The 18693-nt window shown below is 33.4% G+C and overlaps 1 protein-coding gene across 3 annotated transcripts in view; it reads right to left on the bottom strand.

Moving 5' to 3' along the window:
- Window positions 1-18693, bottom strand: part of Nup58 (nucleoporin 58) — a 37694-nt gene that overhangs the window by 17285 nt on the left and 1716 nt on the right. For all 3 annotated transcript variants that reach the window (XM_010623797.3, XM_010623795.3, XM_010623798.3), the window contains exons 2-9: window positions 14444-14583; window positions 13385-13420; window positions 10176-10325; window positions 9402-9539; window positions 6943-7053; window positions 4432-4456; window positions 2330-2395; window positions 1861-2035 (exon numbers count right to left, since the gene is read on the bottom strand). In XM_010623797.3, coding sequence (XP_010622099.1) covers window positions 1861-2035; window positions 2330-2395; window positions 4432-4456; window positions 6943-7053; window positions 9402-9539; window positions 10176-10325; window positions 13385-13420; window positions 14444-14583 — 841 coding nt within the window. The remainder of the gene's footprint in view (window positions 1-1860; window positions 2036-2329; window positions 2396-4431; window positions 4457-6942; window positions 7054-9401; window positions 9540-10175; window positions 10326-13384; window positions 13421-14443; window positions 14584-18693) is intronic.

Raw genomic sequence — 18693 nt, 5'->3', positions numbered from 1 at the left:
TTAAACTTGAGATAAATTACCCCCAAAATGAGGTGTATATAAAAGAGACTTGGCTTCTAAAAGATTTCGGTATACACTGCTCCTTACCATAAGTTTGCTTATTATTTCTCAGAATACCTTTGAAGAAATATTTATGGTTAAATAAGATTATTAATTTCACAAGAGATTCAGAACATTTTTTGCAATGGTAATTCATCAGACTCTGGGTAGAGGACGACATTTCTGTATATTAGTAGTTAAGGGTAATCTTAGATCAAATTTATCTTTCCTTAAGGAAATTTTGATTCCTAACCTTCTTTCTTTTCTACCTTCATGCTCTATCTAAATTGTTTATTATTTCATTTGCCCTATTGACTTTTATCTATAAAAGACAATTAACAAGTTTCCTACATATGAGACTCCACACATTATTTGTAAATGGAATATCTCATTTTAGTTACAATGAGTCCTATGTAGTGATTTTTTTCTCAACTTTAACTCCATTATATTTTGCTAATTGTCATTTATTTATAAATTATTTTACACATGAAATTTATAAATTCATGTAATGTTTAATTGAGCCTATTCTCCCATCTAAAGTACAACTACATTTTCTTTCTCCTACAAAGTACCCATCTGATGAAAAAGAAAAAATAAGTAGGAAGAAAACAAGGGGGGGTATTCATATTTAACCAAAGAATTTGTAAGCGATCAGAGTTATTTTCCAACGACACATATAAGTGTCTTTAAAAATTTTAGTTAAAATACGATTACTTTACTTATGATAATAAGACAGCATTCTTATAAGCCCACAGGAAAAAGGGTTTTCACATCAAATTTATTAACAGATCAGGAACAATTTTTTTGTGTGTGGGGGGGTGGGGCAGGGTTTCACTATGTAGTTCGGTCTGGCCTTGAATTCACTATGTAACCCAGGCTAGCCTTGAACTCATGGTAATACTCCTGCCTCAGCCTCCCAAGAGCTGGGATTACAGGCATAAACCACAACACCTGGCCAGGAATAATTTTAGGGTAAGTCATCAATATGTTTGTGATGAGATCAGTATGTATATGTATGTATGTATATATGTATGTATGTATATATGTGTGCAATATATATATATTAGTACTGGGAATCGAACTCAGGACCTTGTGCTTGCGAGGCAGGTAGCGGAACCACTGAGCTAAATCCCTGGCCTTATTAAGTATATTTTCTAATTATAATATATAAAATACAAGTAAATCATCTATCACCATTCTTCCTCCTCACTACACATTATATTCAATGAATATTGTATATTATGCAAGAGGGGGAAAAACAAGTAGGCACAAGTGACAGAAGATACTAGGCTCATTACTATTTTTATTAACTAAAATCTTATCTAAGACCCCCAAGTCATCAAGTTTAATATCTACAAAGCATTTAGTTTCTATTTAATAACTGATAGGTTACAAAGTATTTTCTGGCTAGGTATCCTTCCTCTTGTATCAAAGATCAATTTAGCTAGCAGATATTCTTATAAAACAAAAGTAGTTAAGGGCATAAACTCTAAAGCTGGATTACCAGAATGTGAATTGAGGATTTTCAACTGATTAACAAAGTCCTATGTCTGTTTTCTTATGTATGTAATAAGGAGAACAGTACTTGTCTCAATAGGAGGTCATGAAAACTAAATTAGGTAATAGCTATAAATTGTTCAGAATACTGCCTTGTAATAAACACTCATTAAAAACTAGTAACTATTACGGCAATTTAAAAGTACATGAAGTACCTGGTTTTCTTAGAGTATGTTAATGTCAAATTTAATAATTAAATTTCTATTTCCAATATAGAAAAAACTCCTATCCTATGTATGGCAGAATGGCTGTAAGTCAGTATACCTGAGCAGTTTCTATTTTCAGTTTGTCAATATTGAGAGTGTTTCTTTGCAATCCACTGGCAGCCAATGAGAGAAGCTGTTTCAGAGCTTTAATATCTTCTTGTACTTTAAGCATTGCTTTCGAAGACATTCTACTAATTTCTTCTTGAACCTGTTTTTGTTCCTTCACAAATTTCCTATAAAAAAAAAAAACTGATCTTTAAGAAAACACACTTTCAATCTTCTACAGAAAAAGAAAACATATTTAAAATACTTTGGTCAAAGTGTTTTAAAAAACTAAAACATTTATTAACTTGTATTTTTTAAGAGAATGGCAGTTACAGAATTTTAATTCCTGTTTTGATGCTTTCTGATTTTTAAAAGCATTAAATCTTTAACCAGTTAAAATGTTTAAAAGGAAGAGATGTTCCTCTTATCATATATTCCAGAATTCTTCAAGTAGTAATTATCTAAGTGTATTGGACACTTACTGGAGGTTTTCAACATCCTGGCAAATGACAGGAGGTAGATTTTCATCTTTCAGTGCTTTACTATCCCTAAGAAAAAAGCCACAAGTATATTAATACCAGTGAGATTTATAAAAGTTGACAACTCAGTTTTATTGAGTATGTGTTAAGATATGAGAAAATATAACAAATATTCCCAACTTATAGCTTCATTGGATGATTTCAAATTTTTTTATAAAAAAATAAATGTCTTGATCTATAAAATAATTTTAGCCACTTAATTGACATTGAGATTTCTTATGTAAGACTGACATTTATTATAAATACTTATAAGCATTTAACTTAATGTCTAAGCAGAAAAAAATCAAAACATTACAGATGAGATGATGAACTAAGTTTTCCCGCTGGTTCAAAGATTCTGACATTTTCTTTGGTTCAAAAATATTAAAGCTCTCATAGACATTCCTTGTATAAAGACTGAGTACCACACCTCCGACTAGGTTATTAAATGAATTAGTAGCTAAATGAAGAATTTCATGTAGTATGTACATTACAATATTTAGAACAAAGTAATGGTCAAAAGAAATTTTACTTGATGACTTTGCGTTTATTTGTGTAACTCTTACAGGCAGTACTATAATATATAAGAGAATATAAAACTACAGTACTGTAAAATACAATCAGCAAAAATTACAGTACTGGTCTGTACTGAAGAAGCCACAATAAGGCCACTCTGCTGCTCATGTTACTGTGTCTTAAATCCGAGCACGGGTCTTAAATCCAAGTGGTAGAACTTAAGTCCAAATACTTATTGAAAAGATAGGTGTTAAATGAGGAGTATCTGTACTAAAATCTGTAAAACTTTTCATGAGATGATCGAAATATTTCATTACAACTTTAATTTGTCCTTCAATATACATGGGAATAGAAAAATATGACCACAAGATGAAATTTTAAAAGAATCACAAATAATGAGAACAGGACAACTAAAATTTGGCCTGCTGTAATTGAATTACAAGTTAAGATTCAAAATTCTAGATAAATATCAGTCTCTCTCAGCTTCATTTAAACTTTTAAAGTTTTGGGGTTTCAGATTAGTAATGTTCAACTTGTAAATTCTATCGTTAAAAATTCCAAAATCCAAAAACTCCAAATTCTGAAATGCTTTTTGTGACCCAAGCACTTTGTATAGTAGATGTAATCTGAAATAAAACTAAAATACACACAAAATGTTTGTGAGAATTCAACTTGATCATTTATTTACATGTCTGATTTAATGTAATACAAATTAGATAAGAAAATATAATTGGCAATAAAAATATAAAAATAATGATCATCTTCATGTCTATATACAATATATATAGAGTCTACTGTCTTCACTGAAGTCATCAGGAATTGAGAGCATACCGGCATGATGATTTTTATATATGCATATGTTCTAAGGGCTGCACATATACCTCAGTGGTACAGTTCATGCTCAGCATGCACAAGGCTCTGGGTCCAACACGTCATACCTCCAAAAAACAACAAATACACTGTATTTTGTACTTATTTGTATTATTTGTAAAAATGCCAATTACTTTCCTAGAAACAGTTTAAAAATTGAAGATTTGACCTTTCATAATATTTCTAAAATATGTATTTATTTTATTCTTAATAAACACTGATTTAGCTGGGCGTGATGGCACAAGCCTGTAATCCCAGCACTCAGGAGGCTGAGGCAGGAGGATCACTGTGAGCTTGAGACCAGCCTGGGCTACACAGTGAGTTCCAAGTCTGTCTCAACTATGTAGTGAGACCCTGTCTTAAAAAACCAAAATAAATAAATAAAATAAATACTGATTTTAAAAGTTTTTCTGCTAAATGTGTATTTGGTTATATTTAGTTTTCTTTCTTTTTTTCTTTCTTTTTTTCTAAGACAGGGTCTTGCTCTGTAGTTCAGACTGGCCTTGAACTCACCATGTAGCTTTGAAGTCACAACGGTCCTTTTGCCTCAGCCTCCCAAGTGCTGAGACTGCAAGAGTGCTTCATCATGCCTGGCATTTCTATTTACTTTGAACTATAACATCTGTCTACAACTTAATATATAAAACTCTTATTCAAAATTTACTATATTATATACTTACTCTGGTCTTGTTCCTGTTTTATCACCTAGAAAATTCAAGATACTTCATGAATATGTAATTTAACAATGTATTCTAAATGTTTTAAATTAACACAAAGTATAAATATAAATGAAAGCAATTCTTAGTTGTCTCTTAAACATTCTACTATGTCCTGACTGTTGTAAACAATATCATGGAAACATGTGTATATATAAGTAAATATACTTTGTAGCTCATTTGCATTTATTTCTTTCAAGAACAAGAATCTTCTTTTTTCAACTATCTTCCATAGAAAATATCTGGTATGGGGTTTATAATCCTGCCTACTAGCTCAACTCCAGAGATCTTATACCTAAGGCCCTATCAGGATCAAATACTATATCAAATTACCTGAAGTCCAGTCTAGTAATCCCTAAAAACACCTCATTTTACCTTTCCATGTACCACAAGTAGAATACCTCTGGAATCACATCCTCTACAACGCACATAATAGTTTTAAAGTATGGCTTTGCTAGTCACATAACTGAAAAACACCACTTCATTGAAATTTTAAATTCTTATTTCACATGGTACTAGTAAAGTAAAACATTTTCTTCAAATATTCATCTAATAAATGTTATTTCTTCCTCTGTGAACAGCCTATTCATGTGAGTTGTAAAGTTTTCTTGAGATATTTTTCTTATTAATTTCTGAAGCTATTTCAACATTAAGTGAAACAATGCTGTCTCATATAGATATCGTATGTGTCTATTTTTAAATTAGGCCCATGTAAAATGTATCTTGATTTTAAAGATGTTAAAATGTCAGAGAATACACATCTAAAAATGAACTACTTTGGTTTGGCATGGGGGCACCACTGGGGATTGAATTTAGAGCCTTGTGCATGCTCTACCATTAATATCTCTATATTATATATCACTATATCTTCAGCCCTTATAATTTTATTTTAGAGAGCGTTCACTTAGTTTACTTCTGACCCTTCTGTTTTATCCTTTGGGTAACTGGGACTACAGGTACGTTACCATGCCTGGCAAGTATTTTACTTTTTTTTTCCAGTACCAGAAATTGAACGCAGGACCTTGCACTTGCCAAGCAGGCACAGGTATTTTACTTTTAATACTTCATTTGCCTTTCATCTTTGTACGAGGAGTTTTACTTTACCTCTTCCAGTAGATTATCATTTTTTCCTAAAATTTATGAAGCATTTCATTGATTCTAAAAATTTTCTTCATTAAAAATTTTTGAAATTGGCAACCTCTCAAATGATGTGTTAGATCTGATAGGACATAGCAATAAAAATAAAGATTTAATTTTATCAAATAATTCATTAATTTTTAAGCTAATTCACTGTCTCCTTGATAACGTCTACAATGTATTTTATATTTATGTACAAACAAACAAGTGCAACTTGGACCTATATTTCTAGACTACCACAGACCACTGGATTTATCTGACTTTGCCTCAGTAGTGCATCCTAATGGTTCCCTATGCCTATTCTTGCTTTTCTGAAATTATTGTACTTTCCAGATGGCTATCAGAATTTTTTTTGTTTGTTTGTTTTTTGAGACAGGGTCTCACTATGTATTGAGACTGACCTGGAACTCACTATGTAGCCCAGGCTGGTCTCGAACTCACAGCGATCCTCCTGCCTCAGCCTCCCGAGTGCTGGGATTATAGGCATGCGCCACCATGTGCGGCCTTGAATACTCTTAATCTTAAAATATAAATCTTATCAAAATTCTTTTGCAGATGCTGACTGTCTTCAGTACAATGACAAAACTTAATTATGTCATCTAAAACATGGCCTCTGCAACTTACTCTTTCTGCATTAGCTATACTGGCCTATTGATTTTTCAAAAGAGCCAAGGCTTTGCTCCATACTATAACCCTCTATCAAATTCTATTTCCTATTGCTCTTTATCTGCTTAAATCTCACTGATATACAGATCCAAAGTTAACTGACATAACTAGTAGGAAAGAGACTGCCTTTAGATTAACAAAGACTCCTCTAGTGCTCACTTCGGCACCACATATACTAGAACAAAGACTCCTCTGCCAGATCTACGAGATTAAAGGAAATGGGATGTGGTACATGATACTTTTATTCTTTTTGCTTAACTCTAGCATATGCATGCCATGAAAGCAAGGTGATGGGAATGGGGGCAAAGGAGAAGGGAAATTAACTCTCTCATTCCTTTCCAAAGTAAAACAAATGAAGCTCACTGAATTACTAACACTGACAAATGATTCTGATAGGCTGCAGGAGCAAGAAGAGATTATAAAATGTATGTATCATGATCCCAATTTTAAAATACATTATTAATACATACATCAAGGTAGTTACATAAGGCTTACACAAATCTAAGGTATCTATAAAAATTGAGCTTTAAATGCTCAAATACATGAAATATTAATAATGTAAACAAACTTAAAAGTGAAGCGTCCTATTGAATATATTACTAGTGAAAATTTGAGTAACCTAGGGTTTCCTGAAAGTACTGTTAGAAGATAAAATTATAATAATATACTTACTCTTTTTATCTGATGAACTACTAAAATCTATACCACCAAGGCCTTCATTGCCTACAGATGAAGTGGGTACTGTAGTTCCCAAAGCCAAACCTAAAGCATTCTGTCCAAGACCTGCAAATATACCAAACATCATTTACCAATTCCACTGAAAGACCTGTTAACCATTTTTCCCAACTGGAGCACTCAAATGCATTTTAGTTAGGTCCCAGAGTCTCTTCATACTTGATTTAGGCAAGTATGGGGCAAGTCTAGAGATTGCTTTTGGCAAAGACGGATAATCATACTTACATTCAATGGTAATATGTATTATGGATGATGTGCTGTTCCATTATTAAAAGGGCCAGAATGTATTTGTTAATTTGATAGAGATATTCAATTTTTGTTATTTTTAAAGTTTTTCTACAAAAGCAGTTTCAGTTGATGTATTTTCAAGTGAATACATGTTATTTTCCAATTATATTTGTGAACTTCATATTTTAAAATATGGTGGTGTGATTTTATAAGATTTAAGTATATTATACATTAAGTACAATTAAATACTTCAAGTTCTTTCTAGAAAATTTAGTTAAAAAAGAAATTGACTTTATTTACTTCAATCTCACCTCACAGGCAAAAAGAATAAAAAGGACTATAGTTAATCATAAGTCATTAATTTTAGACACCTTGTGTTGATAAACCTGTATTTCTATAAATGCACCTATTCCTAAGTAGACTAAACTGATGTTCATTTAGATAACACATTTATGATGATGTTATCTATTTGTAAAGCAGAAGAAGTTGATAGCATGGGATAAATGAAAATTAGATTTAAATTCTGAAAAATGTGTGACAGAAACACAGCTAAATAAGTAACTACTATTAAATCAGTTTAGCCTAATTCAAAAAATCCACTATTTGAAATGATCTGTTGAGCATTCTATATTCTATCTTTGATGCTCAAATGATAAATCATCTTTGTAAATATACCAAAATTGGAAAACTTCAAAAAAACTGAAACATTTCTGGCTCCAAGCATTTTCGGAAAGGAATACTCAACTTACAATAATTTTTTTAAAAAAAATCAATGGTAATCTTAATATAAGCACAAAATCAGCATTACATACTACGTCATGAGTCTAAGAAGAATCCAAATACATTTTAAAACTCAAGAAAAAGATAGATAAAATGAGGCTCTGCCACTTTTCTATTATTTTTGCTTTTATAGGAATTTTTATGAGATATTTAATATTTATCCTGCAAAGAAATGTACATTAGTCATCTCATGATTTGGTTATTAGAAGGCATTTTGAGTACCTACAAAATTAGACAATAATGACAAAAATTAACAACTTTAGATTAACGCAAATTTGCAGCACCAAAAATTTCTATCTAGGCCCATGCCTTACCATCCCTGATGATGACCTCAATTTTTTTTTTCATCAAATTAGTATCTGAATAAGGGGACAAAAAAGGAACTATAACTTCTTCAATAGAAAACACCAAGTCACATTTCTTCATCTCTCCTATACAACTAGGTCAAGTATTAGACATGTATTAGGCATTCCACAAAAAGTAAACAGCTGCTATTATCTAAATATTGGAAATTCTATAATTTCAATATAACAACTTTTCCTAAACTGTTAAACTACACTTTTTGATTTTACACTTCTAGGTAATTATACAATTCTTCAAACAACAAGAAAGTTTTTCATGCTCCCACAAAACTCATTGGTTATCAAAATATAAATTTCTTATACCAGCAATAGCTATAGCAAATATCTAAAACATATATACAAAATCCTTAAAATGCAGCAAATAGCATAATGAACATGAAATGAGGAATCAATCTGGGATTTAAAACACTTAGTATACTGTGCCTTGAGAACTAATACTTTAGTATTTTGCCTACTTATATAATGAAAGCATTTGATATCTATATTTTTAAATAATCTTCAAAAGCACACTAGTGTCCTTTTTCCTGACTTCTATAATGAACAAGTATTCCTAGAATTGTGGACTTAACAAGTTGCCTTCCAATGACATTAGGCTACAATCTAAGACTTCTTCCCCCCAGTGCTGGGGATTAAACAAAGGATTCATGAATACTAGGCAACTGCTCTGCCACTGACCTATATACTCTAACCCTCTCCGAGATTATTTACCTGATATTTATTAAAAAGAAAAGTTTCTCTGGAATAGTTTTCTAACTCTAGATAGGTTTACCCCCTTTTTAATAGTCAACATTGAGCAAAGAGAATGTACTTCCAAAATATAACTAAGATATCCAATTATATGAAAAACATTATTGTATAATTGCTTTCATATTGTATAATTATATGAAAAACATTATTGTATAATTGCTTTTATACTAAAAGGAAAACACATAGCATTAAAAAGTGATTAGCTCAAAAAGCCACAATACAGACAACATATTATTTAAATGTAATTATTATCCTAGAGAATAAATACTAGCAATTTACCTGATGATGCTGTGTTTGTACTCTGGAAAAGTGAACCTCCCAAACCAGCTAGGGTTCCCCCTAATGAAAGACCTGTAGACGCAGTTGTAGTTGTAGATGTTGTTCCTCCCAAATTATTTAGAGTAAATCCTGTAGATGCTATTAAAAAAATGAGACTGTAATCCATAAAAAGGCAATATATCATAGAAAAAAACAAGTAAATTTTTAAAAAATGATTTCTATGTCAAAATTGACTCTGGAAAAAAAGTACTTGCTAAAGATAAAATCATATATATTTAAAAATACAGACCAGTAATTTCAAAGTGAACATCAGTGACAGAAGGGCTCTGTGCAGAATTAAACTAGTACCAGATAATAACTGACTCCAGACAGCAATAAGGCATTTTCTACCCAGGTACCAAATCCACTGTCAAAATTAAATGAATCCTAAGCCAGGTAAAATTTATAGTCTTAATTCTTACATAATCATTATCCTTCCTCGGCACCAAATAGCTCCTTGAAGATAAAGCTATTAATAACAGCTTTACATTTTATTGATCTAACCTCATGCCCTGGTTTTGCTGAGAGATCATCTTCCAAGATGGGCTTTTCTGCCACAATGACCAATGCTGACTTTTCTTCTTTTCAATCAATAAACTGGTAAGTCAAAATTGCTGAATGATTAAAATAAATGCTTTCCAAAGTACACAATGTTCAATAAAGATTTATACCTAAGTTCTCTAAATAAAATTTAAATTTAACTGTGAAATCCAACCTTCTCAGATTCTGTCTCACCTGCTGGAGTTGATGTCAGAGCAGATGAAAGAGTAAGACCACTAGCTGAGGTAGAAGTAATAGGCAGAGCAAATGGTGTAGCAGATGCTGCCGGTTTACTGAATCCTAAACTGAAGCCTGTTGTGGATGCAGATGTAGTTACTGGTGTTCCTGTTTTAAAAAATAAATAAAAACTAATTTTACCTTAGGTATATATAAGATATATGTGTACACACACACACACACACACACACAGGTTTCTGTCAGAATTCCTGAAAGTTTCTGATTCTATTTTCTGTTGAGAAGGATGTACATATGAGAAAAAAACAGAAAATATAAACACTGAAAAGATAGTTGTTTAGGTTAACAAAAGCAAAAATGACCCCAATCAAAATAACATTTTGATCAATTTCAATCCTACACCTAGACTTAACTAATAGAGCATTTCTTTTACTTCTTCTCCCCCTTAACTCTCAGAGGAACAACTGTCCCACCTCTCCAAGACCATGTAAATAAACCATTCTCTATTTCTAGAAATCCTCTTTCCTCTGGTTCCTCTGACAGTCTCAGCTCTCTCCCTACCCCTATTACTTGTTTCCAGTCCTCATTTGTAGATCTTTGTCCTCTGTTCTTTTTATCTTAAACGAAATTCTCCTGAGACTTACTTCTGCTCCCTATTTCTCCAATGATCTCACACACTTTCATCATCCCAACTACATGTACAGAAATCTCAATCTACATCTACCTGAATCTCTGCAGACTGGCTCTACCTTGCTATCCCTTCGGACTCCTACTTATCTCACCAAAACAAAAACACAAGAGTAAAGAAAAAAAGCTCAACTATGCTAAACCCATGTTGATCCATTCACCGGCTCAAAAAAAGAAAGAAACCACAATTTTCCTATCTCTTCATCTGCATTCCATTAGTTACAAATTCTGCCATTTCTACTTCAGAAACACCTATGAATTATAATTCTCAAACATCTTCATTTGAGACATCTCTCTCTCAAGCACTATTACAACAGCCTCTTAGGTTCTCTGCCAGTTTCTTCCAACTTCTATTCTTAGAATTACCTCAATTACCTTAAAAAAAAGAAAATCTTGGTAATTTTGCTCAACATAAAGTTCCCTTAGCTCTACAGTGCCACTAAAATAGTCTGAACAACAGGCACATAATTCTCCCTTCTAGTCCAGTCCCAACCAACTCCTCAGATCTCAATTCTTATAACCATTTCCATCTCTGAATCTTAAGCTCCAAAAGCAAATATTTTACATATTCTGGATACTTTAGTGACTAAGATTTTGCACTTTCTACATTTCTATCTAGATTGGGTCCCGCCCCCTGAAATAAACTTACTTTCTCCTCTGCCTTCAGTATTTTTCTTATGCCTGTTAGTGCCATTTATCAGATTCTGTTGTGGTTTGTGTTTAGATGTCCCCCCAAAGTTTCATGCAGATGAGGTAAGACTTTTTCAGAGGTAGTTGAATCTGGATGCGTAATGCTGGGGTTAAGGGCGTGTGATTACTACATCACTACATGTGAGTGATTAGTATGGCACTGGCCTAATTCTGGTAGACTGAATAAGATAAAAGGGGCAGAAGGATGCTGTTAAAATTTCTTGTTACTTTTGGTACCTTGTGTGTGCCATGTTTCTCCTCTGCAATATCTGTTTGCCATCCCTGTCTCAGAGCCAGATGACTATGGACTGAAACCTGTACAAACTGTAAGCCAAACAAACTCCTTCCCCTCTAATCTTGGATGCCAGGTATTTTGTCTCAGCAACGAGAAAAGAAACGAACACAGATTACATGTTAATATTCTTGAATTACTCCTCTTTGTAACAGATGTCTTGCTTACACATTTACCAGGTCCTGACATCATCATTACCATCCTCATTATCAATACCACTGCAAATTCAAGCCAATACTGATTGTTCAAGGCATTGTGTAGGTTCTTAGCCACAGAGTGAGGAAGCAGTAACTGCTTAAACATTACCAAGTTTAAAAATGCATCAATGAGGACCAAGTGCAGGCCTGCAATCCCAGCACCGAGGAGGCTGAGGTGCACTGCCATAAGTTTGAGGCCAGGGTGATCTACACAGCGAGTGCAAGGCCAGTCTGATTTCCAGAGTGAGACCTGGTCTCAAATAAAAAAAAACAAAACAAAACAAAACATGAATGACCTACATTAAAGTGTCTCCTAAAATCTCTGAGAGAAGCAGTCAAAAGCTAGTTTTTGGATAGACTGCCCTGATCACAACTAGAAGTTCCTGCTGGAGCACAATCCTTCAAAAGCATGCAGACAGGTCCAATAACTTCAGAAAATAAGACTGTATCCAATCCTGTCTAAAACTTCGGTGGTTGTAACAGGTATGCTGATCAGATAAATTGTATCCAAGTCAACAAAATCTTCAAATCCTTAATTTAATCTCAATTTTAAGGATTTTTCAGTATCCTTCCATTCTTTCTTTAAATCCTATTTACATTTCCTTCAGCAAACGACTGCAGAAACATGTTTTTGAGTTGCAAGGGAACCCAAAAACTTAGTCCAATATTCTCAATATCTTTTGTTGTTTTGCAGTGATGGGGATGAAACCCACAGTCACACACATGCTAGGCAAATGCTCTCCACTGAGCTAATCCCCACATCAGTGCTACAATAGTGTTTTTGTTCTCTGGTGGTAATAAGGATTGAACCCACAGCCTTTGTACTAAGCTGTATCTTCAGCCCTTTATTTTGAGATAGAGTCTCACTAAGTTGCTAAGATGCCCAAGCTGAGCTCAAACTTTTAATCTCCCTGCCTCAGCCTCCAACATCACACATGTGCCACCACACCCATCTACAAGATTCACTAAAAGTTTTGTTCCTGGGTATTTATTATAAGACTTCACAACTACTATAGAGGTTAACCAGTATTCTTACTTCCAAGATTTCTGGAGTATAATTTGGTGCCTTGTCCACTAAAAGGTCAAATGGTAGAAAAAGTAATATGAAATCAACTTCTATATCAAAAGCCATTTCTATGTTTAAAACACTTCTGTCAATAGTGTATGATATAGGGGTATTCTTTAAGTAATCAATACTGAAAAATTTATGAAAAGTCACCGTCTGGAATCTATACTCAATTCTTTATATTCTTTACCCCAGTTCAGTGAAGTACTGGAAAAGAAAAGAATAGAATGATCACTCAATTCATTTGCATTGGGATTTTTCATCAAAAATTCCTTACCCAGAGTTAATCCTGAAGCTACAGTTGTTGCTATTCCTGGGGACAAAAAGAGAAATAAAATTTAAACATCAATGAACATGGCATTCTTTTGATTCACTATAAAGAAATCACCCTCTGAGACTGATAATGCTTTTACTAAGATACCTTACTTCTGCTACTATAACCCTTACATCAGCATTTTTCCTATAGCACTGGGTTTCATATTACTGCATACAATTATATTAATTAGAAAACAGGAAGATAAGGGTTAGAAATGTGAACAACTATTGCTTATAACAAAATTAAGCAAAGACGGGGGGAAGCTACTACAAACAGAACACTGGCACACAAAAGTGTCTCAAAGAGCTGCTTCCCTGCTTTTTTCTTCATTTTTCTGAGTATGGCTGTGAAAAGTGCTGTACTCAAAGATGGAAGGTCAATGCCAATGGTGGCAACAGAGTGCAAGAGGCTTGGAGGGCAGAGAATAAAATGTAAATAAGGAAGCAAATTTTTTAAATGGTTACCTCCAGTGAAATATTTTTCAGTTATTATTAAAAAAACTTTTCTATTACTGAAATGTCCACCAGAAACCTTTGTGTTCTTTACCTCCTGCCCTTTTTCCATTGAAACAATGGTTTTAATATAAAATTTTAAAACATCTAGAAAATGCTGACTTCAATATATGTTACATTAGTTAATCTCCCAAACTGGTAAAGTTGGCTTAAACAACATTTGAAAAGGAAAAGCCTTGTATTATATTGTTTAATATAAAAATGTAAATCACCTGACATCACTATATTTAAAAAAAAGATCTTTAATTACTGGATAGAGACAGAGACAGAGAGACACAGAGATACTGACACCTCCGGATACACACTGACTGCCTCCTTCCCTTACACTTGAGTAGATCATAGGAGATAACTGGGCTTATCATTCAATCTTATTTACAAATCTCTGTATCCTTTTAACCTTAGTATTCACTCCTTTTTAGATCTAACACTAATGACAATCTCTTACAAGAAAAGATGAAAACCAAAAACATACCAAGTCTACCCCTGAAAATATGACATTCCTTTTTACCTGTATTTGTTCCTCCTAGAGTGAACCCAGTGGCAGGCTTAGATCCAAAGAGTCCAGTTCCAAAACCAGAAGGAGCAGACGTAGTTGCTGGAGTCATGGTGCTTCCAAGAGTTCCAAAATTGAGCCCCAAAGAAGGGGTGCTTATTAAAAAAAAAAAAGCAAAGTCTACTAAATCTGACATTTTACTTAAAAATAAAAATTAACTCTTTAAGGTTTTCTTTTTTGGTACTGGGGATCGAATTCTGGCCCTTGTGCTTACCAGGCAGGCAGCAAAACCATTGAGCTAAATCCCCAGCCCTTTAAGGTTTTCATTTATATAACCTATCTAAGACAGCTAAGATTCAAAAGAAAAGGAAGCAACAAAAAATTTGCCTTTAATCAAACAAATTAAAATATTTTTCTGTTCTAAATACAATACAAAAAAAAAAAAAAACCACCAAAAACAAGGCTTTAAGAAAAATAGTAAAAAAATAAAAATTTTTTTTTTTTAAAAAAAAAAAAAAAAAAAAAAAAAAAAACCACCAAAAACAAGGCTTTAAGAAAAATAGTCTGTAGCTCAACTTAATGAGCAAGGATTGCACAGATTCTGCTTTTATCACTATTTGTTTGAAGTCTAGTATATTTTTAAATGGCCATAAGAAATTTTATGAATGTGGATCATTTTCCTTTTAATCTATTCAAGTACAGTTCACAGTTTTAAATTCAATTGTTCCCCCAAGTATTCATACAAAGACATAGGAACAAAGAGAAAAGCTATTTTATGTTGTCTTTACCACCTCTCAATTGTATATTACCATTTTAATGGGAGAGGGAAGTATGCTATCTTGCCTCACCCAATGAAAATTTTAGGGAGGATGGCGGGTGGTAAATTGATCCAGGCAAAAATTAAAAGCAAAACAAAATTACTCTACCAAGATTATGTGTTCATCAGCACAAACTCTCTGCAGAGAGCTTCTGAAAAGCTAAAAGAGACAGCTGATTAAAAACAAGTGAATATGAATGAAGTTCACAACTTTATAACTGTTCTTATTAAGCCTCAGAGGCTCAAATTTGCTATCTTCAGGAGGAAGGATAAATTATGAAAATAAAAATTTTGACAATTTGACACTTCAAGGATCATATAGGAGAGTTAACAGAGATAACAACAATTGGCACAACTTAATTGGAAATCCTATTACCCCATATATTTATTAATTCTTTCTGGCCCTCCATAAAGACATAAATCAGTATGAGAACCTAATGTCACTTAAAAATATTAAAAACCCTGGAGATTTCAATGTAAAGAAGAGGCAGAAGTGTTGTGTCTGAGTTCCAGTACCAGTAGCTACATGTGCTGTTAATTACATGACATTATTTTTTTTTTGAGCCTTAATTTCTTTATCTGCAAAAATAAACATTATTAGTACCCACTTACCAGGGTTTTTAAAGAAGGTTAAGAAATTATGCAGGGAAAATTAAATTCATTAAGTGTTGCTACTACTGCTATTGGTAATACTTATAAATTCAAATAAAAACAATGTACATAAAACAGTATGCCACAAATAGCAGAGGTGTACAAGCTGACTAAACAAAACAGCCCTTATTCAAAGAATATGGGGGATAAAATAACAAAAATAACTGCAAACCAAGCCAGAACAGTTACTTAAGTACTTAAGTTCCCCAAGTTATGTAAGTCCAGGTACCATCAATTCCATAATCAACCCATAGAGCCATTGTTTTCTACACACATTAGACATTTAAAGGAAGTGCTGTGAATTGAGTAGAAATTCAAACTTTCAATAAGGCAAATAATTAAGTACCAAATGATGGAACTCAGATATTCCAGAAATTTTAGGTAACCAAGCTAACTAGTGTTATTAGCAGAGACAGAGAAGTTTATTAAGAAGTTGGAACCTAAGATGGATCAACACTGAGTAGATAAAGGGAGTGAGAATATTGTATTGTGTTAGTTCACAACTGGCTTTAAAATGTGTGTAGAAGCTGGGCATGGTGGTGTATGCCAATAATCCCAACACTCAGGAGGCTGAGGCTGGAGGCTCACCACAAATTTGAGGCCATCTTGGACTATGCAGTCAGTTCGAGGCCAGCCTGATCAACACAGTGAAGCCCCCATCTCAAAAAAACACAATAAAATAAGTAAATAAAAAAAAAAAATGTGGGTGGAGCAAATGGGTGCAACAAAGAGCACAAGAGAGGCAGAGAAAGAATGCAAGGTCTTGATGACAAAGTAAGGATATTTATTATAATTAAAAAAAAAACTAAAAACAGAATAGACACAGCATAGTATAAAATGACTGTATGCTCAAACAACATGTAAGACAACTAAAAAGAAAAAAAGAGAAATAATATGCAAAAAAATTTGGCTTTAACTGGTGGTGGTAATCTGAAATACTATTACTTTGTATCTGTTGTGTGTATAATGTGGGCTAGAAAAGTGGGTGTTTTTAGATTTTGAAGGCATAATTCTACTATCTAAAGGAAAATATTACCAAGGAAATACATTAAAGTGCAATAATTGCTTTAAGGAAAACAAAAGTAGGTAATAAGGGAAAAGAAAAAAATGTGAGAAAATGAAAAGATGGAAATAAAGTGTTTGTAAATGGGGAGGGGAGGGGAGGAGGGAGTGAAGAGAGGACAGGGACAAAGGGAAAAAATGAGAACCAAGACATGTCATGTAGAGGTACAAGATCCCAACAATGAATGCAACTGTACTGTATACCTAAAATGTACCAATAAACTCAATTAAAAAAAGAAAAACAAAAACTAAAGTAGCCGGGCATGGGGGCACATGCCTGTAATCCCAGCACTGAGGCTGAGACAGGAGGATCACTGTGAGTTCGAGACCAAGGCTACACAGTGAGTTCCAGGGCAGTCAGAACTACATAGTGAGACCTTGTCTCAAAAAAAGAAAAATGCTACTCTAGACTTGACCAATTAATTATTCACTCAATCCAGTGTTATCTGACAAAGTCATAATAGAACATGATATAGAAAAGCAGCAGGTCACAAATATTAAACTTCCCTGCCTGCCTTAATATAGATATGGGAACTAATATAATGTCTTATATGGAGCACTTAGAAAATACCTGATGCTAAACACTTGACACAATTCAACAAATTTAAGGGAAATACAGTATATTATTATATTCCTTCCCCAAATGGAACTGCAACATGGAGAGTAACTCCCCCAAAATTATTTACCTCAAGAGACCAAATGACCAAGTGGTACTTAAAAGAGTCAGGTGGTCTCCTAACCAATACTCAGTGGACACGTTAAATCATCTTTCCTTTTACTTTATCCAAGCCTTTCTAAAGCTTAAGTAAATTCTACTTTATTACTAATAATTCACTTACTCATTCAGCAAGTATTTATTAAAGATCTTTCTCTATACCAAGCAGCTCCTAGGAAATGAGAAGGGAGTGGTAAAGACGCAGACTCTATCTTCAGAAGTTTATTAATTGTTCATTCACTCAATGAAACTTCAGGTACTGTGCCTACTGGAAAATAAGTATGAAAAGATCTCTACCGTTGTGGAGCTTACATTCTAAGGCTGGTGTTAAACCATCAACAAGTAAACAATGAATATATAAACTGATTACAAATGTGTTCTAAGTACTACCAGGTACTATTTGAATGGAAATCTCCCCTAGAGTGGAAGGTCAGAAAAGGCCTCTCTGGGAAGAGACTACAGTATTTGAATTCCAAAAGCATACTAGGAATTAGCTAGGTATGGGGAGGAGGAGGAAGTCAAGTCAAGGAAACTGCCCTCATGGGGGAAGGATCAGTCATGGCCACTGAGGAAAGACTAGGACAGTACTTTTCAAACTAAGACTAAGACCATTAAAGGGGTATTAAAAATATTTAGCAAGTCACAGCAGGATTTTTAAAAATGAAAGGGACTAGCCAAGAAATTAGCAAAATGTATCCCATAAAGTATGAGTTTTTCTGAAACTTTCAATTTGTATTTATACACTTGTACTTAGCAGTAAATGTTATTTGTTTGACAGTGGGTCAGGATCACTAAAATGAAAAAATGGGCCCAACATGGATTTGGAGATGTCCCAGATCATACCAGGCCTTGAAGATTTTGAGATTTTTCCATTTCATTTTAAGGACACTGAGAAATGACTGCAGAGAGAGCAACGGTTTTGGATTTTTGGCTTGGCTGTGTAGTGTGCAAGCCCCCCGCCCTTTATTTACAACTGTTTTAATCTTCTTTTCTTTTCCCCTTTCCTTTTTTTTTTTTTTT

The sequence above is a fragment of the Fukomys damarensis genome, unplaced genomic scaffold, assembly GCF_012274545.1.
Source record: "Fukomys damarensis isolate Sample0158 unplaced genomic scaffold, DMR_v1.0_HiC HiC_scaffold_38, whole genome shotgun sequence".
NCBI lineage: Eukaryota > Metazoa > Chordata > Mammalia > Rodentia > Bathyergidae > Fukomys > Fukomys damarensis.
This window is presented reverse-complemented; position numbering and strand designations above follow the sequence as displayed.